The 26,895-nt window shown below is 44.1% G+C and overlaps 1 protein-coding gene and 1 long non-coding RNA gene across 4 annotated transcripts in view; one reads left to right on the top strand and one right to left on the bottom strand.

Annotated features, from left to right (window-relative positions):
• The window catches only part of C6H14orf93 (chromosome 6 C14orf93 homolog), a 195,318-nt gene extending 183,229 nt beyond the window's left edge, over nt 1-12,089 (bottom strand). Inside the window, exon 1 of one of the 2 annotated variants that reach the window (XM_069238229.1) lies at nt 12,003-12,089. Coding sequence is in view for 1 of the 2 variants with exons in the window: in XM_069238230.1 (XP_069094331.1) it covers nt 11,754-11,898 (145 nt within the window). In the remaining variant the exon portion in view is untranslated. Of the gene's footprint in view, nt 1-11,753 lie in introns of both variants that reach the window. The other variant, XM_069238230.1, reaches the window with a different exon arrangement.
• A 48-nt stretch (nt 12,090-12,137) lies between these two features.
• The window catches only part of LOC138299717 (uncharacterized), a 48,800-nt gene continuing 34,042 nt past the window's right edge, over nt 12,138-26,895 (top strand). For both annotated transcript variants that reach the window (XR_011204815.1, XR_011204814.1), the window contains exons 1-2: nt 12,138-12,235; nt 20,319-20,444. This is a non-coding gene — a long non-coding RNA (uncharacterized lncRNA). The remainder of the gene's footprint in view (nt 12,236-20,318; nt 20,445-26,895) is intronic.

Raw genomic sequence — 26,895 nt, 5'->3', positions numbered from 1 at the left:
CATGCCAAATCTGGTATTGGTGTGCCAATCCCATGCATCCCTGGGGCTCCAGCATGGACCCGGGTACTGCCAAACCAGCTCTCTGGGGTTTTCACTGCAGCTACCGCTGCTGCCAACCCACAGACAGGCTTCTGCGCTCCTGGGGTCTGGGCAGCCCAGTCCCAGGAGGGTAGAAAAAAGGATTTCCTCTGAGAGAGGGTGTTACACCCTCTCCCTTTGGAAATAGGTGTTAAGGGCCTGAGAGGAGTAGCCTCTCCTGGCCTCTGGGAATACTTTAAAGGGCACAGATGGTTCCCTCCTTGCATAAACCAGTCTACACCGGTTCAGGGATCCCCCAGCCCCTGCTCTGGCGTGAAACTGGACAAAGGAAAGGGGAGTGACCACTCCCCTGTCCATCACCACCCCAGGGATGGTACCCAGAGCTACTCCAGTGTGTCCCAGACCTCTGCCATCTTGAATGCAGAGGTGTGAGGGCACAATGGAGGCCTCTGAGTGGCCAGTGCCAGCAGGTGACGTCAGAGACCCCTCCTGATAGGTGCTTACCTGACTAGGTGGCCAATCCTCCTATGAGGGCTATTTAGGGTCTCTACTGGGGGTTTCTCGTCAGATAACGAATGCAAGAGTTCACCAGAGTTCCTCTGCATCTCCCTCTTCGACTTCTGCCAAGGATCGACCGCTGACTGCTCCAGGATGCCTGCAAAACTGCAACAAAGTAGCAAGAAGACCACCAGCGACATTGTAGCGCCTAATCATGCCGGCTTTCTCGACTGTTTCCTGGTGGTGCATTCTCTGGGGGCTGTCTGCCTTCACCCTGCACTGGAAGCCAAGAAGAAATCTCCTGTGGGTCGACGGAATCTTCCCCTTGCTAACGCAGGCACCAAACTTCTGCTTCACCGGTCCTCTGGGTCCCCTCTCATCGTGACGAGCGTGGTCCCTAGAACACAGGAGCTGGATCCAAGTGACCCCGACAGTCCAGTGGTCCATCTGTCCAAATTTGGCGGAGGTAAGTCCTTTCCTCCCCTCGCCAGACAGTAATCCTGTGTACTGCGTGAACTGCAGCTGCTAGGGCTTCTGTGCACTTTTGCAAGGATTCCTTCGTGCACAGCACAGCCCAGGTCCCCAGCACTGTGTCCTGCAATGCTCAACTTGCTGAGTTGACCACCGGCTTCGTGGGACCCTCTGTTGTAGTGTTGAGACGACCGCTGCGCTCACTTTTCTTGAACCCATGTTCAAGTACTTCTGCGGGTGCTGCCTTCTTCTGCGTGGGCTCTCTGTGTTGCTGAGAGCCCCCCCCTCTGTCGCCTCTTCCAAGGGGCGACCTCCTGGTCCTTCCTGGGCCCGGGCAGCACCCATTTTCTTCAACTGCGACCTTTGCAGCTAGCAAGGCTTGTTTGCGGTCTTTCTGCGTGGAATCAACTCTGCATCCTCCAGCACACCGTGGGACATCGTCTGTGCAAAGGAGAAGTTCCTGGCATCTTCTGTTGTTGCAGAATCTTCAGCTTCTTCCATCCGGAGGCAGCCATTTTGCACCTTCATCCAGGTTTAGTGGGCTCCTGCCCCCCCGGACACTTTTGTGACTCTTGGACTTGGTCCCCTTCCTTTGCAGGTCTTCAGGTCCAGGAATCCGTCTTCAGTGCTTTGCAGTCAGTTGTGGTCTTTGCAGAATCTCCTATCACGACTTTAGTGTGTTTCTGGGGAAGTAGGGTAACTTTACTCCTACTTTTCAGGGTCTTGGGGTAGGCTATCTTGGACACCCTTAGTGTTTTCTTACACTCCCAGCGACCCTCTACACACTACACTACTCCTGGGGTCCCTAAGTGGTTCGCATTCCACTTTTTTTTAGTATATGGTTTGTGTTGCCCCTAGGCCTATTGCATCCTATTGTATTCTACAGTGTTTTCACTACTTTTCTAACTGTTTACTTACCTGATTTTGGTTTGTGTGTATATTTTGTGTATTTTACTTACCTCCTAAGGTAGTATATCCTCTGAGATATTTCTGACACATTGTCACTAAAATAAAGCACCTTTATTTTTAGTAACTCTGAGTATTGTGATTCTTATGATATAGTGCAATATGATATAAGTGGTATAGTAGGAGCTTTGCATGTCTCCTAGTTTAGCCTAAGCTGCTCTGCTATAGCTACTTCTATCAGCCCAAGCTACTAGACCACTACTAATAAGGGATAACTGGACCTGGCACAAGGTGTAAGTACCATCAGGTACCCACTATAAGCCATGCCAGCCTCCTACATGTAGAAACACAGACTTTCAAGATTTGTAATATTTGGAGTTAATTAATAAGTGTACTTTTCTAACATGTCTTTATCTTTACTCAATTTTGAATAGCCAAAGGCTTATGATAACAAAACATTTGATCAGTGTGATATAAATGCCAAAATCTGAGATCTGCGGCTGGACTAGCACCTCTCTATCAAAAAGCAAATTCCAGACATTTTTCAAAACCTGCTATTTCTACTTGTAACTGCTAGGAAACCTTTTGCAATTGTTAAATGGTCTATCTTAGGTGGCATTTAATAGGGAAAGGGTCTTAGATTACTCGACCACTGTGAATAGCTTTATATATGAGGGACCGCATATGCTAAAGCCAGACTGTTTTGGAAAACAGTGGTCCATGTCAACAGGAAACTTGTGACCATGTATAGATCAGCAGCTGTGTCAAGGCCCTGTTACAAAGCTCTCATAGATTTCAGCAGACATCTCAAGGCGCGTTTATGTTGCATTCTTCTATATATCAGCAGATATCTCTAGGCGCTATTATATAGCACTCATAAAATAGCAGAGATCTCAAGGCGCTGGTCAACAAGGGAAACTTTGCAGTAAAAGATGCAAAGTGTGGTTGCACAGAGGAGCCAGTCTTCGGGCCACAAAGAACCTGGAAGAGTGTTCTTCAACCTAACGCCCTTTGGTGTTCAGGCTAAGCAGGACTTGCCTCCACCCCTCTCCAAAGTAACCATACACCACGCCCACGAGCGATCCAATATTGTGCATACCCCTGGCATGGCCACTGGAATTATGAGGCAGGGGCAGGGCAAATTTTGAAGCAGGGTTAAGTAAATGATGCAACAAGAAAAGGCAAATTATGTGGCATTGTACGGCATATCTTGTGATTGTATTACTTCATTATTTTGTTGTTTTTAAGCTTGGTAACACTATCTGCGCATTAGTTGTACCTCATTAGTACCAGTTTAGGCCCAAATATAGCAGTAAGCTACAGAAAGGTGACATGTCAACCTTTGCAAAGGGCCTTCCACTGCGCACCAACACGCGTCACTGCATGCTTACTACCTTTCCAACCGTGTGAGCAAGATTTTTTTTTTTTCCGTTAAAAACTGCAGACTGTGTGGCAGATAATGGATTATTTGGCAAATGCGGCAAACCTACAGCTATGCGCAAATCACCCACTGCCGCACAATCGCATAATTTCAGTGGCCCTGTGCAGATGTTAATGGCCTCACTTTACCCAGGTGACCAGTCAAAGTTCAGTTAATTTACTGGCCTCTTCTCTGGAGCGCTAGCTTTAAGCCGCCGCCACCCATGTGGTACCTTGGCTTCACAACTTGGGTACCAAAGACCCTGGTCCCCGCCCCCCTCTCCTCCACTGATCAGAAAATGTAAATATGTATGTATGCGTAATGCATATAGAACAGAGAAGGCATGTCTAGATGAAGTAACTTTCAACGTCTGCATCTCTGATTACTTGACCTGTCCATGACACTCTGGGGGTTATTACAACTTTGGAGGAGGTGTTAATCCGTCCCAAAAGTGACGGTAAAGTGACGGATATACCACCAGCCGTATTACAAGTCCATTATATCCTATGGAACTCGTAATACGGCTGGTGGTATATCCGTCACTTTACCGTCACTTTTGGGACGGATTAACACCTCCTCCAAAGTTGTAATAACCCCCATTATCTGTTGAGTCTCTTCCATTGTGTTACCACCTGACTGAAATGCTCTTACGTGGTCATCACACACCACGTCTGTTGAAAGTCTTCTAATGATCAAAAATACAAAGGACCACACAGCAAGTCAATCTAGATGGAACTGGGGTGTAAGTGGACTGAATACCTGGAAACTCAGCCTATCACCCGTGGAGCCTTGCTGCAGAGCCATTTCACCAGACTGGCCCAGGAGCGCACTGTAATATCGAGAGGCTTAGAATAGAGTAGTGTTGTGGAATGGAGTGGCATGGCATGGATTGGTGTAAAGTGGCATGAAGTGGACTAGAGTGAAGTGATGTAGAGTGGCATAGAGTGGAGTAGGGAGGCGTAGAGTTTAGTATGCACGGTGTGGTAGCACGCAGCCATTACAGACAACACATTTTCAATTGAAATTACCATTCCATTTCCACAGTTTAACTGAAAAAAGTATACTGTTAACAGACAATAATGTGTGGAAATCGTCATAAACAGTGTATAGATATATTTTGGTCCCATTAAAATATGTGTTTCCACCACACTTCAAAACTGCAAAAAAATGTTTCATATTTGCTCTTCTAATTCTGATATTCCTGTGATATCTGTACAGTTCATTTTCTGGCATTTAAAAGTGGCTGTTTGTAAGAAAAAAATAACATCTTACAGCATCTCCTTTCACACACACCATTTTTGATGGAACAATTTTCAGGGTGAGGGTACTGCCATTAATTTTTCATCACAGAAGTCGTAAGGTTTGTCAAAAATCTAAGCGTCACACAAAGAACATGTGTGGCAAGTGAGAGACACCCATTCATAAGGAGGTTGGTATGTAGTTAGTGGTGCATTTGGGAAACACAGTTGCAAATGTATTACTAAAAGCATGGTATGATAACACACTGTCATTTACAGACTGCACAGTTTCCATCAAAATGGCTACTAAATTTGCTCAGATGTGCAGTTTTAATTATAAAATTATATCGTGCACAAACTATAAAGTTTTTTTAAATTAGGTTTCAGTGAATATTTATCATTTGTACATCATCAAGTAAAGTATCTTGATATGTTTTGATCCTATTAAAATCTTTGTTTTAATCATACTTCAGAATTACAAAACATTTGCTTTATATGTACTTTCCTAATTGCTGCCATATTTTAAAGCATGTATACAGTTCATTGCAGGCATTTACATTTTGTTGTGTTAGAAACATTTTACATCCTACAGCTTTTCCTTTTACACTTGCTGTACCCCAATAAGACAGTTAGGTTGTCACATAGCACTCTTTACAAAATTATCTTACTTTGTGGCCAGCAAAAGAAAAGTAAACAGCAATCCCCATGTTAAAAGAGTAAGCGGAAATTTGTCTGAAAAGACTGCCCAGCATTTATCCTCTGTCTCTGAACACAGCAAATGTGACAAGGCAGAAACAAAATCTAAAGGCATCGTAATTGTTCATTCACCTTCTGGCCTCCAGCATGGATATTCTAGGGGTGCTGCAGGACCACCCCGCACTCCTACTTCCACCTCCAGTACCCAGGAAGATTGTCACATACATCCTCTCACTTTGCAGTCAAAGACAGAAAGGTAAACACCAACCTCTATTAGAAGACAGGGCCTAACATTTGACCCCTGTCCTTGAATGCACAGCAAATGTGACAAGAAAAAAAACACAAATGCAAAGGCCTTTTTATTGCTTATTCACTACTGAACTCTACCATGGTTATTTTGGGGGTGATTCAGCAACTCCAACGCCTCTACTTCCAGTGCATATGGCATGAGCAGGAAAATGAGTAAGAGGATTGTTTAAGTTATGCTATTAGTAAAGGACACTGACCTAAATAAACTAGCTCGTAGGAAGAACATTATTCCTCACGGGCATGAGGGATTAATGAACTGGTAGTAGCAGAGATAAGTAGAATCAGTGAAGAGGAAATATAGTGAGGCAGGAAAACTTTTAAAAGAAATACAGCATGTTTACTGCTGTGAACTGGCATACAAGGGGGACAACTGAAAACACGTACTCTTGTGGAGTGCCTCGCAAAAAAAGATCCCAGAAATCGAGCACTCATGAAAGAATACAAGGAACCAGTTAGAGAGGTAGTAAGCACACTAAATATTTTCGAGCCCATAACCATCCCTGGTTGTGGCAAGAGGACAAATATATATTTTGCATGAAATAATACTTTTGCATGTGTTGTACAAGGCATGGGTGTAAAATTTAATAAAATATCTGCGTGACCATAGGACAGATTGATTTATAAATCTAGTTGTCCTGTAAAAGAAACAACTTGTGCCTTTGGTACCATGTAATGCGGTGACAAAATATGGCGGCAATCTCAATATATAAGAGCTTGGATAATAGCCTCTCTGGGCTAATTCTATAGTCGGGTTTGAATACTAGCAAGCTCCTTATTTTGTCACCTTTCCACAGATCTACATGGAGGAAGCAGTAAGCAATAGTTTCAGGGTTGGGATTCTTTTGTGTCTGTGTGAAACCTATTAATTTGCATGTTTTAAGGATTTCCACCAGCTCTTCTCCAATCTTTTCCCATACTGAGAAAGGTTGGAAATGTACTACTGACAAGGGCAGAAGTGGAAGTTCTTGCAGGTTTGGGAAACAAGTGGTTAGAGTGAAAGTGAACTTGTAAACGTTCAATAGATTTTCGCATGAGCAAATCTACACATGAATGTCTGCTCGTGCTAAAATACAATTCCCAAATATCTTCTAAGAGTACGATTTCCTAGTCTACTTCTGTAAATTCTTGTGAATTCAAGAACGCTATAATTCTGCACTAATGCAAAGATAAGTACCATGGGTGCAATTTCTTTGAGAATTGGGCCCCTAGTAAGATCTAGCGTTAACCAGGACCTTCTATTTTTATAAAAATTATACTTATCTCTCAATCCATCTACCAGCTGGTTTTACTGTTAGTGGTACCATTTTTCTCTTCCACAAGGAGCATATTGACACACAAAGTAGTTTTGTTCAGTGCCAGGAACTACTGTGGCAATGTGTGCTTTTTGAGAACAAAATGAGATTTTTGCCAATGTTTGATTCAATGGTGAGGGCCTGGCAGGTCCCACAACAATAACATTTTACAAAAGCAATGTCAAAACAAGACACGCATTGACAAAACCAAAAGACTGACCACCAATGTCAGATCGGTTGTCTTTGCCAATGCTTGTTTCTTTTCATGTTTCCTATAATCTTGTTGAAACTGGTTACACTGATTTTCTGTTACGAATATTTTTTGGAACTGCTAGCATGCATCAACAGATTTTACTAAATGATGCTTCAAAGAAATAGTACCTAAAATTTCACAGTAACTTTGCAAAACTTTTTTTCCCTACTTGCATATTTTTCTGAACATCCTATTTTGAAAACAAAGAATCATCACTCTTGCTTACAAGCTTCTGAAAATATTTGCATCTGATAAGACAGCATTCTGGGAACATTATACATAGCCTCATAATGTTAAACTGTTAAAATGTGTGTGTACATATTTTCTTTTACTGGAACCCCTGTTAGTGGTGCAGTATGAGCTTACAACATTTATTTAGAGTGCTCACCCTAATAAAGGCTTTGCATTACTGAACCATAAATACATGTCTGAACAGCATTAACATATGGACACAAGTATTACCTCAATTGCAGACAGTTCCCTTCCTTGTAAACTGGCAGCCAAAGGATCTGTGCTGCAGAGAGTTGGGTCTAAGTGTGCCATGTACAAGATAAACATTTAAACTTGTTGACCTTGATCATAAACATGTCCTGAGCGTTGAGCTATAGGAATTCCACATCCCTGACAAGGTGCTAGAGACAGACCTCAGTCCCTATTAAAACACCACAGAACTAAGCCCAAGACCTCACTGACTATCCCAGTAACTCAGCCCTTTAGCTGGAGAAAAATCTCCAACATGATACCACAACCGTTAGCCAGAGACTTCAACCCTAATTCAAATATCTCTATTTTTACATGGGACTTCAATTCCCTCAACCCCCACAGATTCAATTCCTAGCCTTCAAGCGTTGGTTCCATTTCTGTGGCCCCAATCCATAGCGCAGAGCTTCTACCAGTAACTTGAGATTCCAGTAACTGATGGTCCCAATGCTTAACTCCAAAACCTCAGTCGCTGAACCAGGACCTTGATTTATTGATCAGCTTTAATGTCTTAACAAAAGCTTCTACCCCAGGGTCTCAAATCCTAGTATGAGGTTGAATATACAATCTAAGATTTCAGTTCCTCGTCAGTGGCATTCAGCCTTTAGACCTAGGCTTCTGTCGCTAGCAATGGGCTTTAGTTGTCACAGGCTAGCTTGATGCTCCAAATCCTTATGCGTCAATCATTACACTGAAGTCTCAATCTATAAATTCTAGACCAAGGAATATAAACCTGAAATACTGTTTGTACACAGGAGCCAGGCGCAAAACTGTGTAGCTCTGATGGCTGTCTCAGGAGTTAGCATCCAGCCACATATACTAAACTAATGACAACCTGCAATATGCACTAAGTCTTGTTAACTAGCAGCCTGGACGCAAGCATGCACATGAGCCACGCTGACCTGCTGTGGTTATACATGGCAGTGCGTGCCCATCTGTGTGAACCTCTAAGTGTTTGCCATTAAGTATTTACGAAACAACCTGGCCTACTTCAAGATGTCAGTAATGTGTCCTTGACATTTTGTACCCAGTTCAGTAAGCTGCACGAATCAGTGTTTATGCATCTGATTGCTCCAGGCCTGTGTACCAGGCTATGTTAATCTCTATAAACTAACATACCACTGGTATTTATCCAACAGTTTAACCCATCCTCGTATATCTATGTATCAGCTTTGTATACCTAGCAGCATGTAATGTGCAGGGGACATGTAGCAGTTTGTAGTGGGCTTCATGTATCTGACTGCCACGTGTCCTAGCCCTGCATAATAAGTAATTGTTACCATAAGTATATTACCAGTGCTGTGCCCCAGCAGCGCAAACAGGGCTGTCTGTACCTATAACGTTATACCCAGCAGTGGGCATTCAGTAGGGTACACGACACAAGTCGAGGGTACACATGGGTAGACGGAGACCAACCATTATTTTCATAGAGTGGACGCGGTCCACCCTCCCAAGAAGGTGGGCCCCACTAAAATATGCTGAACTCGTCTGATTGATACTGGGACACATTAAGCAGTGCCTGCAAGTTGTCTAGTTTAGTTCTAAGCAACAATGAGCAGGTGGCAAGGGGGCTTTGTTATTTTGTATACCAGCTGAGCACAAAACAAAGACCAAGCTTAAGAGGCCAGCAGGCCTCCTTTTGTTCAAGTATACTGGTTCGGAGCTATCTGGAGACCCACACCTAGATGGAAATGCAATGCAGGGATAACAAAGGCACACAGTTTGTTGTTACTTCACAAGTACTTGAGAGGCATGGTTTTGACTTTGGTCAGTCCCTGTGTATAAGAGATATGCATGAACTGTAAGAATGTCAGATCAGTTCGTCTGTCCCAGTATTTCCACAACTAATTTAAATATCACTAGTTTGTTTTATGTCACTACTCACCCCAATGCAAGGTGTTAGGGCGTTTTACAATGCAGATACACATTTTACATTGACATTCATAAGAGTGTAAAGCAAAGTGTGTTACACAAGACACTGAGGGTTACAAGGTGTAGGAGTCACATGTCCTTCATAGCTCACTGTGCTACATTGGAAGGAGTACACTTTATGAACTGCAACTGCCAAAAGGATCTCTGTGTTAAAAGCAGTAACCCTCTTACCTATCTACATAAAATAAAAATGGCATCTGGACATTATGTGATGCACTTTGCAGGAGACATGTTAACCCTCAATGCTACTTTTATTCATAACTGTGGCTAGACAAAAAAAAATATTTTCAGCAAATGCATTACCCTCCAGTTATTTCACCATTAATATTAATACTTGAGATTTACTGTGCACACAAAGCTCTCTGCGGCAGGTGCCTTAACCCCCATACAATGTTTTAAAATGCATATTTTGCAACCAACTAAGCAGAACAAATTTACTGCCACATTTCTCCTTGTGGCCAATTTCTTTGTGGCAGTTTAAAAAACAAGCATTTGCAATGCAACGGTCTCGCATTTCTCCAACTTAGAGCTAATAGGAGTTCTAAACTCCCAACCGGACTTTTCTTGCCTCATTAAATGAAAAACAAACTAGCGTGATCGCGCTGCTAAAAAATGGAAATGATCATAGAAACGGTCTCAAGGTCGATGTCATGCAAAGCGCTCGACTTCTGCCAAGTGAGATCGCACAGCGAAAAAAGAGAAAAAGTAGTCCACAAACCGGACGAAAAACAGCGAGCCTCGTATGTTTTCAGTACTTGGTCGCTGCGCTCGAGGAGGGCTAACCACCAGAAAAGGCATGACGTGTGCATGCCTTCCAATAATGAAAGCAAGCAGATTTTAAAAGAGAAGCCCATGAACCAATGAAAGACACTGACGTGACATGGGCGGGGCTCCAAGCCGTTTTCTAACTACTACAGCATCTCGCAAGCGATACGCATGCACTAGCGCATGCTATACAGGCTAGACCATAAAAATGTATACGGTTGCATACTTTTTTTTTTTTTAACACAACCAGTCCCCCCCCAAAAAAAATCTAATTTGTTAAATTTTGTAATATGTGTGAGGTGTGAAGATCTGATGTCACTTTTTGTGATCTAACTTCCTGTGAGGTCATGGGCCGTGATGTCACTTGCATACTGCCTAACTTGATTGCCCCCCATCCTTCTTTTTTAGGACTTTTGCCCAGCAAGTATATACACAAAATTGTAGGTCTATCGCCATGTGCACTCAATGCTGTGTACGATTTCTCTCTCAGGCTCTCTAATCCAAACTGTTTATACCTGGCAGTGTGGGTTTATCTGAGCATACGGTCCCACGTGCACTACCGGTACATATTTTCATATTGTCACTTCCGACATTCACTCAGCAGCAGTGTGTATCAGCAGGGCGCATTGGCAGCATACACACACTAAGCTCAGCTCCCTAGGTTCCACACTTTAGAATAACTTTAAAATGCAGTCCAGGTTTATGCACATCTCTTTGCGTTTAGAAAAGCGCTGAGAAGATTCATACGGATTCTCTTGGGAGTTTTTTTCTTTAAATGCATTATATTTTACTAATCTGTATTTCCTGGTTTAGTTAAACCGTTGAAATCAGCACGATGTCCCTTGGCATGAACGTAGCGCATTACAATAAATAAATCAAATGAATTCCATCTAAGCAGCGAGCGCTCTGCTGGTGGTGTTTGGCCGCTAGTTGTACTAGCAATATGTAAGTGGCAACGTGCACCCGGAATGAGCAGCGTGTGCCTGGTTATCGGCAAACTGGGCCAAGCAAAGTAGATAGCAGTGTATGCGGTCGTCTCTCTTAGTGACCACAGTTACTCAGCTATGTTTACAAGCGAGGAGTCCACTGAACTTTGTCCCGGGTTGTTAATGCCCCTATTCGTGTGCACGTCAGAATGAGCCACGTCCCTGCATTTTTATCACACACGGCAGTTGTAAACAAGAACTGAAGCCCTCCCCCAACCCACAACATGTGGCTACAACACTGTCCCCGGTCTAGGGGACGACCGCCGCGGCGAGAATACATAAAATGGAGCACACTGACACAGAAAAGACGCGCCAAGAGGCACGATACACAAAGAATACATAAATATGAGGTACACACACTGAGCGTGTACACACTAACTTGGGTAAAAACACAAAGGGTTACAAAGGTGGGCACACTATGGCGGTACGCAGAGATGGGAGTCACGCATTGTTAGGAGAGATATATACCGGTGATAGACACGAGCACGCCTGGGAAGAACCACGAGGGGTTAAGTACACGGGCATGTGCACAAGTCGGAAGGATATCTGAAGGTCGTAATCCATTTGTATTCACCGTGTGCTGAGACAATGTATGGGAGGCACACGGAGACATGGGGTACACGCAGGGAGGTACATATACGGGTACACGGGAGGTAGACTACATTGGGGTACACACAGGGAGGGGTATACAGGCATGCTCACAGTTCAGAAGGATACATGAAGGTCGTGTTCCCTTTGTATTCTCCGTGTGCAGGGTGCAGTGTGTGCAGCCACTGAGCAAGCCCCAGTGCAACCCATGTACACGCCCCCTGCGCCCTCTCATTGGCGGGTAGTCTGTGCACGGGGGTGGGGCCCTTCTCCACCTCCTGCACACGCAGCCCGGGACCAAGGGCCGAAGGGGGGTTCGAGGGTACTCGCAGATGTTGGAAAGAACTAGAAGCACAAGCTAGGTGAGATCTGTGAACAGAACTGGAGACAAAAGCGCGTTTAATGTTCGATATTTTTCTCCTTCCGTTGCTTTCTTCTTTTTCATCCTTCCTTCTTTTTTCCTCGCTCCACTTCCCATTTTCTTCCCTTTTCGCTGAACTCCCAAACTCGACTATGCTAATAACCTGTGCCTCGGAGCGCCCTCTTTCATCATGCACAGTCAATGTCAGAACTCAGTCTCAAGACGCTTACTCCACCTTCACCTTAGGGAACTCCTGACAGACACCAATCCTGCAGGCACTTCAGTGGCTACTGGGAACTAGACATCAATGCTGAGGGCAGTATGGATTGTCCTGGACCCCTCGTCCCCCCCCCCCCCCCCAAACTCCCCGCTGTCGACGGAAAAGATAATACCTACAAATAAACTCAAGTAATGGAGACAAAACAGAGCTCTGTGTTTCAGACTCACCCGTCGGATTGTCATGCCGCTATACAAGTGATCTGTAGGTGGATCTTCCCTCTCATTGGAAGTGGCCAAACTCCAGAATTCCTTCCTTGCTAAAATATTCTACATTCAGGAACCTCTAGAAGGATGAAAGCCTGACTTTCCCAACATAGTTACATTAAAGCACAGACTCTGGACAACTGGCGATAAGAAGACAGGAGATCCATAAAGTACTAATCCAGGGTATTAAGTGGTAAGAAGAAAGTAGAGGGCCCCTAAAGGTGCCATGCACGTGGATTGCATTAGGGCGTGCTCAGTGGCTGCTTGATTAAGGGTGTCGCTCAAACTTGTAAACTAACATTTCCATAGAGTGCCAACCTACCCACCTATTTGCATAGAATCACACCTGCAACTGGAGTAGGAAGGGAACACAGTGACATCAGTAGGCTGTGTGATGTAGGTGTGTTCCATTCCTCTCCAGTGACATTACCTGGCATACTGATGTCACTGAGTTCCATTCCTCTCCACAGACATCACCACATTGACCTCTGCTCTGTGTGCTTTGTAGAGAGGCCAATGATTGTACATGCATGTATTCTGAACAACGTTTTGACAGGCACTGAGAGAAAGTCACATTGTTTTCAGCCACAACTCAGTCGTAGCCCTTTATAAACACCTGGATGCGACACAGTTTAGAGTATGCACTACACAAAAGTAATATGCTTCCTTAAATAATACTTTACCACAACATCCTGGAAAATGCAAGATTAAGTAAAGAGCACAATATAAATAGGAACTACAGACGTTGCCTTAACAATTTTTACACTTATTGTTCATAAAACGATCAGTGGTATTGTCTGTGAAGTTAAGAACGAGTACAGGGCCTGCAAGGGACCTGTTTTAATGTCCTGTTTAGTGCTTAATTTTTTTTAAAAAAGTAAGTGCCTGGGCCTTTGTCACAAGGGCATTGCAGCTTGCACTACCCATTGCAACTGCCAGCGCAGCCAATAACAGTACCAACACAACTTCTAACCATCACACCTACAAGTCTGACAATTCAGACATTTAATATACGTTAAATATTACAAATAGCTGCAGGCAAGGCTGTTCTAATACCTTTGCAAGGCAGGTATTAGAACTTGTTGATGTATATTAATTTATTAAAGAACTGTTGTACTCATCCCAAAATTAAAACAAACAGCGCCACCATGCGACGGTCTGTCATAAGTGCCAGTTTTGACAATTAAGTGCAACGCCGAGCACTAGAAACCACTTGCTCCAATTAAGCACTGGTCCTATTTTAATTACTACTGGGTCTGAGACCCAGAAGGTCCCAGCCCACTTAAAACCCTGAACTAATCAAGATTTTAGTGGGACCCAGCTCACTAGCCTTTCAGGCTGAGTGGCCACTTCCTCCCCCTTTAACCCCCAACCCCTGTTAAAGCTACTAGATTGGGGGGTGCATGATGCTACTGCCCTGCATCCTCAATCTATGGCATAGGTGCTTGACCAGTACATATCTGCATAATCAGATTTCACAGTTCTCACTGAGGAACTTCACCTCAGTAATATCACTTCGAAATCTGCTCCCTTGTTTTGGATTTCCTTCGTGCACTTCTGATATTGTTTTGCTCTCATAGGTCCATGGGCCGTCCAAGTTTCACACTTGGATGCAGGGATTATTTGCAGTTTGTTTAGAGTAAACTGTAAAGGAGCGACTGTGTTTTCCCTTTACCTGCCGTTCTCTCTTATGGACACTGATTCAGCAAAATGCCACAGGTAGCAGAAGTGAAAGAATCCTCAATTGAAATCATGATCCTTTGTGCATTCCTTCGCCCTTCAACAAAGAGTGCAAACTCCAGAATTAAACAGGGCTTTTGGAGTCCAGTTTACTTTCTCACCCTGCCACTGCCCAAGCGATCTTTCAGACTAGGGGTGGTGAGGGAAGTGCCAGGTATATCATGGAACAAACTTGTACTAGCCCTCAAAGTCCCTGGGCGATATCTAATTGACATCAGTTTATTTATTTATTGATTCGCAGTGCCACCCTGAACAGAAATGTACCTAGCAGCAATGACAGAACATAGATTAGTGATGAAGGTGTTAACGCGTCCTTCTATGTTAATTTATTACACATTAGGACTTGTTTTAGGCCAATGAATCTTTGGAGCCAGTTGAGAGACACCATAGGACGAGATAGCTAATCAATATATCAATCAATATATCAATATTGTCATCAATATTTATTACAACAATACATTTCACTTTAGTCAAAGTCATTAATCAAATTGACGACGCAACCATGACCTTCCAGCCATGAATAACCACACCAATTAATAGAATTTTATGAATTTTATTCCCTATTAGTTACAATCTAAGATTAAGTGCGTTAACCTCAAAGCTAAGAAACACAACAACATAGTCACGATATGGCAACTTTGATAAGATTTCAATAAGGCAAAAATCACAAACATTAGAATATAGCACAACGTAAACATAGATCAAAGTATAGCAGAGTATTGATATCACGTCAGTTCAACAAAGCATAGTCTCAGTCGTTTGTCTTACATTTTGCAATGTACCGTCATTAGTGCTTTGTTGAACGACACCATCCTGTACCATATTCGGGCACTCCCGTTTCCAGTGTGCCACACCCCCGCACGCGTGACATGGTGACATCTTTTTCATCCCTTGTGCGTCATTTTGAACCACAACAGTATTCAAGTCTGGACCGCGATTCACAAACCCTCTGCCTCGACCTCTCGGTTGTGCCTGAAACACACCATTCATTTGCGGTTGCTGTTGTATCATCTGTTGAATTCCATTTCCCTGTATTCCTGCCTGTGCAGCCCTTATCTGCATCACCATCACTTTCCCTTTCAGTTTTTTCTGTTTCAGTTCAATTTCGTCACTACAATATTTCGCATACTGCAACACCTCATCGATCGGCTTCGCTTGCCAACAAATCAAATGATTCTTAATCATCTGGCTGACCTCTGGTTTCAGCCCTTCAACAAATCTGAACACAAGATGGTTCATGTCCTTCGGCTCAATAGTCTCAGTACCACTGTAATGTTTAAATGCTTTCAACAATCTCTCATAATAAGCATGTATAGATTCTTTAACCTCCTGCGAGGTCCGGTCGATTTTCTGCCAATCAGTCACCTTCGGCGACACTTTTTGTTTAAAATACTCAATCACTTTATGATAGTACTTCATCACCTCTTCAGAAGGTGCTACGGTCACCTTATCTCTTGCCGGCTCCTTCGTTGGCCAGTCTACCCCTCTTTTGCATTCAAGCCACAAGTCAGGCGGAACAATGATCTCAAACAAAGTATTCAAGTCTTCCCAAAGACACTTCGCAAGCTTCACAAACCTGTCTGTTTGCTGGTACCACTCGATCGGTTTCTCCCTTAACCTGGGATAATCGTTAGTAAAAGATAGGATGTCTCCTCTGGACTTTGGCACATGGACTAAAACACCACCAGCTGTCTCTCTCATGGGTAGTATTTTTACCGATTCTGTATCGGGTGAGGCTTTGGTCTGACCTGACCCTGGACTGGCACCCTTTTCCTTATCCTTCTTCTTTGCCGATCTGCCTTCCCATTTTTCTAGTGCACCCAAAATTTGTGCAGTTTGCAATAGTTCTTTTAAATGCGCCTTCATTCCGGCAGTCCTCATATGCTCAAAGTCTTTTGATTCAAAGTCTAATCTGTAACTTCTTTTCAAATGTTTAGTGTTCTCAATGTCAATATTGTACTTGTCTGCCAGGTTTGCTAATCTCTGATGCACCTTGCCCACTTCTTTGGTAATCTTAGGGCACAGGAATCTCAGTTCTGCTTCAGTGTATGACTCCAAATTGTTTACACCCATGGTCCCGTCCACTAGTTCAGCAGCTTCCACTCCCAGTCTCACAAAATTCAAGTAGTCATCTTGCCCTACCTTTTCTGGTTCCACTGCTGTTACTGTAGTCTTTTGTGAAGCATAAGTCTTTTCTAACCATTCATTCAGCTGTTGCACCGTAAACCCTTGCAGTGAAATGTTCCCTGTATGTATCATTGGCGACTGTGAAGTGTTCGTACTTATCGTCTGTGGAGTTAAAACCCCTAACCCTGCCTGATGCATCGCTTCCAAGGGTGATTCTACTGGGCTAAGGTCTATTAAAGACCTCTGCTTTTCAACTGCTTGTTCCCCTGGGGCCATTATCTGGGGGGGTTCCTATGGTCCCTCCTCTTATTGCGTCTTGGGTCATTACTCCCTGATCACATACGCCAGATTTGCCTTGTGCATATAATGGGACTGGTGGACCAACAGTGATTGGTAATGATATTGCGGCAGGTGTCTGACCTGGTCCCAAACTCCGTGGAGCAGTAACTCCATAGGTCTGTTCCAAAGTACCCGGGACCGGTACTAATGGAGGACCAGCTACTGGGTTGTATCCTGGTATCAGTTGTGGCTGTGACAGTAATTTCGGAGTTGTCTCAATCTGCACTAACCTTGATTTTGTATATATCGGGTCTGGCGGCACTATCAGATTTGTAGTAGTCTCAAGTACTGGGACGTCTGGATAGATTCTCTGTATCTGCGGCGGAGGTTGCAACTGTATCTGCATGTCTGGCGCAGTGGGTACACTGACACCATTCTGTATCGAAGTCGTATCACTAGTCTGTACCGTATCAGTATCTCCCTTCTCCTGCGTGTGGTTCCCAGGACCCACACTAGTGCTTGGAACACTGTCGCTTACAGCATAAGGTGGCGGGCGATCATGAAATAATCGGTCCATGAATTCTTCATCGTCTGAATCGTCTTCCTCTTCCCAAGGTCTTTTATTCTCTTTAGACTTACTAGAGTCCTTGTCTGTTTTACCGGAGGCTTTCTTTCCCTGTGTCTCTTCTCCCTGTGCTATTGCTGGGAACAATTTTAATCCGTCAACAATTCCCCGTCTCCACATTTTGTTCTCATTATCCCATCTAGCTTCTGCATAAGATTTTTCTGCCCTTTTTAGTCTTCTCTGGAACCTTTCTTGTCTATGTTTAAGAGCCATCAAGTCCCAAATCGCTAAAGCCTCATATTGAGCTGGTTTTTGTGTGCTTAACAATCACCTTAAATTCTCTAGCACCTTTGGATTGAATGTCCCATGTTCTGGAAACGCTAGACTTCCCTCCGTCTCTGTTAATTTGCGCCACTGTTTCATCCATAAACAAGGCGCAACACCCTTTTCCTCCATAACTATGTAAGCTGGAGTACCTTCAGGCGGTGTAGGCTCCCCATCAGTTGCCATAATATATGCGTCTCCTTTCAGAGCACTCTTAAATGCCTTGACAAAATTCATTTTGTGATAGTCCCAGGACACTCTTCACCCACCTTTCTCAACCTATTGCTTCTCACGGGCGTCAGCCAATCCGTGTGCGACCCCTCTCGAAAACTGTCCTATCTCAGCGCGGCACCACTGACGTCACACTCAAACACTGCAGCTGGCAAAGTCTTGCGGCTCGTCCGCCCCTCACTGAATCCACACAAAACTAATGCAAAATGAATGCAAGCACTTTTTAATGACAACACAAATCTGCACAAAAAACACAAAAATGGCAACTTTGATAAGATTTCAATAAGGCAAAAATCACAAACATTAAAATATAGCACGACGTAAACATAGATCAAAGTATAGTAAAGTATTGATATCACGTCAGTTCAACAAAGCATAGTCTCATTCGTTTGTCTATTTGCGTCAGTTTGATGATCACCTGTCCTAACCACTAATTAGCATTAGCATGTTGGGCTTCATGCAAAACAATTTAGAACACCAATTTGGAAAACATCTAGCTATGGTCTCTGTCAAAAGCAAGCAGTTGGTACCTAGAAAGGAAAAGCAAAGAGACAAATCATAAATGCATTGTCATAATTACCCTCCAAGGATTAGGTCAGCGCACAGGTTCAGTCTTCGTCTTCAGGACATCAGTCAGAACGCCATCAGTCAGGACTTAGCTAAAGGGCAAAAGGGACACTTCCCTCATAAGGAGGTAAAGTGTAAATGGGCAGTCTAAGGGCGAGGATGGTTCATCCAATAAGTCTCAAGTCACCAAACAGAGTGACAGAGTTTCTGGATAAAATCAATAGCATTCCCTACCTAATTCCCCCGACCTTTCTGTGACATGAGTTTTTATCCTTTTCCGTAGTACATTCCCCCAAAATTCAATTGGACATTTACTATACCCCACTATCTTTAACCTATCAAATTTAACATTCGGTAATCCCAATTGTCACCCCACATTAATTCATAGGTCTTTGATTGGTCTTCATAATTGACGTCTTCAGAGGTGGCACATCCGGCGTTACTTCATTTCTTGGCACGTCTTTTAGGTCAGCAGATTCGTTGTCCACCGGTCTAAGTGACCTTGTACATTTCATTAATCTACATTTATTTCAATTCATTTATAACTTTTAGCCCAGGGCACCGAATATGCGCTTGGGAACGGATTTCACATAGTTACATTCATCTTCCAAGTTTTGAAGAAAAAGAACATTTGCAGGGTCATGGCCCCTTGTGAGTCAGCACACTGAAAAACAGAAAAATGCATTTAATATGAGAGCCAGGCAGCTAAATTGCAGCTCACGCTAACTTAAGGCCTATAGAGATTTTCAATACAGATTCAACAATATGAACGTTAATATAAGCTTAATTGAACATAACATAAACACTCTATTCATCATTATTAGTCTGCGTATACATTGGTGGCCACTCTTCGTGGTCACAATTCAGGTGCACGTTTAAGCAAATCGCTATTATTATTATTTTCTATGCAGCGTCATCACACATTAATACATAAACATTTGATCTTAATATAGGTTATATAAGCTACGCTCTCTCAAAGGTTTTGTTAACAACATTTACCTCCTGAGCTATCTTTCCTGTTAGATGCATCAAGTAACCAATAAGATTACATTTCTTTAATGCTTCCTACAACAATTATGGGAAAAGGTTGCGAAGGAGACGAATGGCAAATAGTGTGGCACGGGTGGACAGTGGCACTGCAACTTCTTGTGCTATTCTCAATTGAGGAATCTCGTGTTCATTCTTAAATGCCTCTAAACCCCCAGGCTGTGGTTCCTCAGTCCCATCCTGGGAATTCTGCCATACTGTGTTATTATATTAACTCTTCTGGTTTTGTGTCTCTTGTTACACAACAGATTATATTGAGTTGCTTATGTTGTCCCCATCTAGTGCCCCTTGGTGTGTTTATATTGATATGTTTTATGGTACTAGACCAGTTAGCAGATTTCCTATACAAGGACACAACTCAGCTCTTGTTAACTGCACTACCCTATACGCCATATCATCTTCAGTGATGAACGGGAGATTTGTGCAAACATGGCATTTGGAGATATTTAGGACTTCAACATACTTTTTCATCAGTGAACCATATGTGTTTCCTTCCTAATTTAGTCCCAGTTTAGTCTATTACTGATTTTTCCTTACAGCCGGAGTCATGTCTTATAATGTCACATAATATTTCAGTCACTCAATGCTCCTTCTCTACTATTAAACTCTGGAATCTTTTTATGTTCCTTTAACACAATGAGAAGTACAGTTGCTATTATGTTTGCCAAAAAGATTCACAAGACTGCTGCCCAAGGTCATTTCCTGATATGTCTTACTGCAGTCTCAGCTATCCTGCACGCCAGAGACTAGAACATGCTTGCCCCCTAATTGCAGCCTTACTTGACCATTGGTTGCCTACAAGGAGGCTTTCGTAAGCTGTAGCCTGTTTTTGTGGCTAAAGGAACAGGTAGGTCTTCCTTTTATTTGTTGATCTGTTGTTGCTGCTCTGGTTGGATGGCTCTCTTTGTTTAGGAACTGTGCACCCAAGAACTTAGAAAGGCTTGCAACACCTGGCTATGAAGACAACAACGTGTCTTTGTTAGTTCCTTGCAGTATTGTAGTAGCAGATCATCAATTATCAGTAATGGTAATGGGGAGTCTGTTTAATAATCCAATCAGGTAAATGTAAATGCCTTCTTGCAGGCAAAGTGAATGGAAGTTCATTTATTCAAGAAAGTCTATGTAGTACAATAGGTATGCAGCTCCTTAGAAGGAAGAAAGGTAAGAGGAAAAGAAAGTCTAGGCCAGGAGAACTGATTGCTCAGAAGCAAGAGCCGTCACACACCCAGGTGGGTGCATGCTTCATCATCGGGCAGCTCCTCGTTGGGCCGAGCCTGCAATGCTAAATGGGCCCTGCGAGGAGGGCCTTTGCTGGAGGTCTTTTGACCACAAGATGCTGATGTGTAGGGTGGAGGTACTCTAGATGTAGATCGGTGTAATGTAAACAGTGGATTAAAAATAACTAAGAGATACCCAAACAACTTTAATGGGTGGGTTCTCTTGTTGTGGGTAAAATCAGTGGGTGGCTGAATGTTGAAGTAATGGTCCTATCCAGTTCATAGGTTAGTATGTGTCAAGGTCGACATGTTTCTTTCCTCAAGTGTCTCTATTGGTCTGGGCAATTCTTCAGCACGAAAAACTGAAATCTAATCTACTTGTGAGTGGGGAGAATAGGTGTACCCTTAGCATAGAAGTACTCCCAATCACGCAAATCCAAATCCTCACAGTAAAGTATACATGCGGAGGTATAAAACTTAACCTAGAAAAAAGCTTTAGGAAAAACAAAGAAAATTACACTGGTATAGTAAGTATGTGATAAAATTACATTAGGGGTGTTCAATAGTGTAAGGAAATGCCTTCCTTGGCATGGTTACCCCCTAACGTTCTGCCTTTTGTTGATGCCAGTTATGATTGAAAGTGTGCTGTGACCCTGCTAACCAGGCCCCAGCACCAGTGTTCTTTCCCTAAACTGTACATTTGTTCCCACAATTGGCACAGCCCTGGCACACAGATAAGTCCCTTGTACCAAGGGCCCTGTGGCCAGGGGAGGTCTCTAAGGGCTGCAGCATGTATTATGCCACCCTGGGGACCCCTCACTCAGCACATGCACACTGCTTCACAGCTTGTGTGTGCTGGTGGGGAGAAAAAGACTAAGTCGACAAAGCCCACAACTCACTGCCTGTGGCACAGGTAAGTCTAGCAGGCCTTACAGCCCTAAGGCAGGGTGCACTATACCACAGGTGAGGGTATAGTTGCATGAGCACTATGCCCCTATAGTGTCTAACCAAACCATAGACATTGTAAGTGCAGGGTAGCCATAAAGAGTATATGGTCTGGGAGTCTGTCAATTACGAACTCCACAGTTCCATAATGGCTACACTGAAACTGGTAAGTTTCGTATCAAACTTCTCTGCACAATATATGCACACTGATACCAGTGTGGAATGTATTGTAAAATACACCCAAAGGGCATCTTAGAGATGCCCCCTGGATACCAGTCCGACTCTAGTGCTAGGCTGACCAGTTTCTGCCAGCCTGCCAAAACCAGATGAGTTTCTGGCCACATGGGGTGAGTGCCTTTGTCACTCTGTGGCCAGGAACAAAGCCTGCACTGGGTGGAGGTGCTTTTTACCTCCCCCTGCAGGAACTGTAACACCTGGCGGTGAGCCTCAAAGGCTTCTGCCTGTTGTTACAGCACCCCAAGACATCCGAGCTAGTGGAGATGCCCGCCCCTCCAGACACAGCCCCCACTTTTGGTGGCAAGTCCGGAGGAGATAATGAGAAAAACAAGGAGAAGTCACCTACCAGCCAGGACAGCCCCCAAGGTGCCCTGAGCTGAGGTGACCCCTGCCTTTAGAAATCCTCCATCTTGAGTTTGGAGGATTCCCCCAATAGGAATAGGTATGTGCCCCCTTGCCTTCATGGAGGAGGCACAAAGAGGATGTAGCCACCCTCAAGGACATTGGTTACTGCTTTAGGGGCGACACTGAACCCAGGAAATCAGATTCCTGCAACGTGAAGAAAGAAGAAGGACTGCTGACCTGAAAGCCCCGCAGAGATGACAGGGACACCAACTGACTTGGCCCCAGCCCTACCGGCTTGTCTCCAGACTCAAAGAACCTGCACAGAGACGCATCCAATGGGACCAGCGACCTCTGAGCACTCAGAGGACTGCCCTGCACCTAAAGGACCAAGAAACTTCCGAGAACAGCAGCACTGTTCAGAAACTGCAACAACTTTGAAACAACTTTAAAGAGACTCTTACTTCCCGCCAGAAGCGTGAGTCTTCACACTCTGCACCCGATGCCCTGGCTCGAGTCCAGGACAGCAAACACAGCAGAGAGGACTCCCAGGTGACTCCAATGAAGTGGAACCCTGAGTCGACCCCCCCTGTATCCCCACAGCGAGGCCTGCAGAGAGGATCCCCCTGACCGCGACTGCCTGGTAACAAAGGAACCCGACCCCTGTACCAAGCACTGCACCCGCAACCCCCAGGACGAGAGGAACCACCTACCAGTGCAGGAGTGACCAGCAGGCGACCCTCATCCTAGCCCAGTCGGTGGTTGGCCTGAGAAGCCCCCCTGTGCCCTGCCTGCATCGCCTAAGTGACCCCCGGGTCCCGCCATTGCTTTCTATAGCAAACCCGACTCCTACTTTGCCTACTGAACCGCCACCCCTGTGCCGCTGAGGGTGTGTTTTGTGGGCTTGTGTGTGGCCCCCCCAGTGCTCTACAGAACTCCCCTGGTCTGCTCCCCAAGGACGCAGGTACTTACCTGTAAGCAGACTAGGACCGTAGCACCCCTGTTCTTCATAGACGCCTATGTGTTTTGGGCCCTCCTTTGACCTCTACACCTGACTGGCCCTGTGTTGCTGTGCCTGTGGCTTTGGGGTTGCCAGGAGACTGACTGTGTAAGTGCTTTACTTACTTGAGACCAAACCAAACTTACCTTCCCAGGAGCTGTTGATTCTTGCACTGTGTCCACTTTTAAAATAGCTTATTGCCATTTTAACCAAAACTGTGTGTACTACTGTTTTAAATCAAAGTTCTATACTTATCTGTGTGAAGTACCTTGCATTGTATGTACTTACCTCAAATCTTGAATCTTGTGGTTCTAAAATGAATTAAGAAAATATATTTTTCTATATAAAAACTATTGTCCTGGAGTTAGGGGCCAGATGTAGCAAGGCATTAACGCCTCGCAAACGGTGAAAAACGCGTTTGCGAGGCGCTAATGCCTGCGCGCAATGCAGAAACACATTTTGAGAAAATGTGTTTCCGACTCGCAAATAGGAAGGGGTGTTCCCTTCCTATTTGCGACTCGCAGCGCGATGTAAGTTGATTTGCGACCGCTAAGGGGGTCGCAAATCAACTCGCAGTGACCATCCACTTTAAGTGGATGGTAACTCATTCGCAAATGGGAAGGGGTCTCCATGGGACCCCTTCCCCTTTGTGAATGATCCCAAAATTATTTTTCAGAGCAGGCAGTGGTCCTATGGTCCTCTGGACCACTGCCTACTCTGAAAAAACCCGAAACAAAAGGTTTCGGTATTTTTTTCTAAGTGCAGCTCGTTTTCCTTTAAGGGAAACGGGCTGCAGATAGAAAAAAAAAACTGCTTTATTTAAAAGCGGTCACCGACATGGTGGTCTGCTCTCTCCAGCAGGCCACCATCCCCGTGAGTGCCCAGACTCGCTATAGAGTCGCAAACTGTGACCCACCTCATTAATGTTAATGAGGTGGGTCTTTGCAACCCCATAGCAAGTCGCAGAAGGTGTCTGAGACACCTTTCTGCATAGCAAATTGCGAGTTGCAATTTGCGACTCAGAAGGACTCGCAAATTGCAACTCGCAATTTGCTTTCTACTTACATCTGGCCCTAAGTCTTTGAGTGTGAGTTCCTCATTAATTGCCTGTGTGTGTACAACAAATGCTTAACACTACCCTCTGATAAGCCTACTGCTCCACTACACTACCACAAAACAGAGCATTCGTATTATCTAATTTTGCCACTATCAACCTCTAAGGGGGACCCTTGGACTCTGTGCACACTATCTCTCACTTTGAGATAGTATATACAGAGCCAACTTCCTACAAATAGTCACACCCATAATGAATACAAATAGTATAATAAATTCATGTCACAGAGAAAAACACATATATCTGTGTAAGTGCAGAGTGGCATGAAAAACACACATCAAAACAAGTATTTACCCCTAGTTCCAATAAAATACAGAAAATAATACAGAAACATTGGCACAGTTTACGCACAGCTTCACTTTCAATTTGTAAACCATGCTTTGCTTTTAAGGATACTAACAGCATCAAAGACATGATTATCCACACCAAAGCACCTAGGGCCATTAGATCAGAACAACCCCCCCCCTTTCGGAGTTACCTTCTGTGACACAACACTATCCCTGGGGTTCACGTGGCATGTGTGACTTCACTGAACCCACCAAAGAAATAACTCTTGATCATACTCACACCTGGATGCAAAAAAAATATATCAATTGCAACATGAAAAACTAGAATTATGATAACTTTGCCATTCACTAAATGCTACATTGGTATGACCACTAAATTCGTAAAAGTCACACTCATGGAACAACGTAGTGGGATCCGCTGCAAAAAGACCTTGACTAGGATGAGTGCCCGCTACCTTTGTCTAAACCATACCCCTGATGATGTGAGGTGGACCATTCTATAAGCACTAATAGTATAAGGGAATACCTTCCATTACACTTTTTTGACAGGTGCCCCTTGATGACGTATGCAATGACTTTGGCAATGACATGGGCGCCCGCCCCGTGATGACGTAGACACTGGCGTATGTGTAGGTGTCACATGGGTTTTGATATCATGGAGTCATGTGTTAGTTATGTGGCAGGGTCCTAGCCTCTGTGTTTAGGTCTATGGGTGGTGTAAAATGAGGGCCCTACTGGTGTGCAACCTGTTTCAGAGCCTAAGTGTACAAGTCTGGACATGTCAGACATTCAGGACCAAGTGGCTGCTTGGGGACCGCCTCACAAGGCGGAGCATTTGGAGTGCAAGGACAAACCTCCACACTGCTGGCTAATCCAAAAAGAGGGGTAGGGCAAATGTTGCCAAGGTCGTGACATATGGTTAACGTTATGTGTAACCCCTCAACGTATCAGAGCCATCAAGACGAGCATGTGACCGCTATGTGTTGTAGAGGTGTACGCCCTCTTTGAACCATTGAATACATATAAGGAGCGGGCTAGAGCAGCATGCCAAAATGTGAACTATTGCTGAAATAGGTTGTCAAGGGATTGTGAAGAGATACATTCCGCTCACCAGAAAAGCCGCCTCCTCCGGGGCCCAGAACACTATCAATAGATATTATCGGACCCTAACACCTCTGGAGTTGGATGAGAATGCACAGCCGGCTGCCCCTAAAGACGGGGGTTCCAACGTTACTGGTTTTCAAGAGGAACTTTGCCAGCGGCTTGAAAAGCTCAGCCTCAAGGATTTGCCGCAACTGATATCCCCTATGAAGGTTGACAGCAGCGGCAGCAAAGCCTCAAAAGACAAATTAAATGATGCAATCAACTTCATCGACACTGAAGATGATGAAGAAGGTACAGCACCACTGAATTCGCCAGTCTATGAAGATATGGGCTTTCGGGAGGACCCTGATCCAGAGGCAGTCATCGTACAGTTGGCAAGTGTAAACTCTGAAGCCGCTTATGCACCAATGGACCTATGCAACTCGCAAGATTTCAGAGCCACCGCTGAGTGTAGTGAAAATGCTGAGGTTAGTAAAAAAAAAACTCTATAGACAATTATCATGTATACACTGATATACTTTTAACTAATGTGTCAGCACCTACAATAGCACCGATTTTGAAAAGGAAACTCCGGGTGTACACTATGACGCCATATGGCCTGTTAAATGGCCTGTTAAAGTGTTAAACGTGACTATTATAACCTATGTTCCAGGCATAAAATGAACGAGCCACAGCGGGAGGCTCACAACTGTCAATACTAGTCGTACACTGCAAGAACAATTTGACACATATGTAGCCGGTTAGACCCTCACAAGGTATATAAGTTGTTAAGGGTGGTGTATAAGTTGTCAGCTGTGAAGAAATGTGTCCACCCTGATATGATTATGGTCTTGGCAGCAGCGGTCAATGAGATCTGATACGCAGTTGAGCCCTGCTCAACACTCAAACGTGTGCAGGGGCTGTGTACCTATTTTGACAAAAGATTGATAGAAAGGGTCATAGAAAGACAAATGTGTGATATCTATTATAAAAATAGAAGAATGGGGTCTTTAGCCCCAAGAAAGCTGTTTTAAAAAATACAGAGGTCGCGCATAGCGGACCATATCTGTGTT

Source organism: Pleurodeles waltl, chromosome 6 (genome assembly GCF_031143425.1).
Source record: "Pleurodeles waltl isolate 20211129_DDA chromosome 6, aPleWal1.hap1.20221129, whole genome shotgun sequence".
Classification (NCBI taxonomy): domain Eukaryota; kingdom Metazoa; phylum Chordata; class Amphibia; order Caudata; family Salamandridae; genus Pleurodeles; species Pleurodeles waltl.
This window is presented reverse-complemented; position numbering and strand designations above follow the sequence as displayed.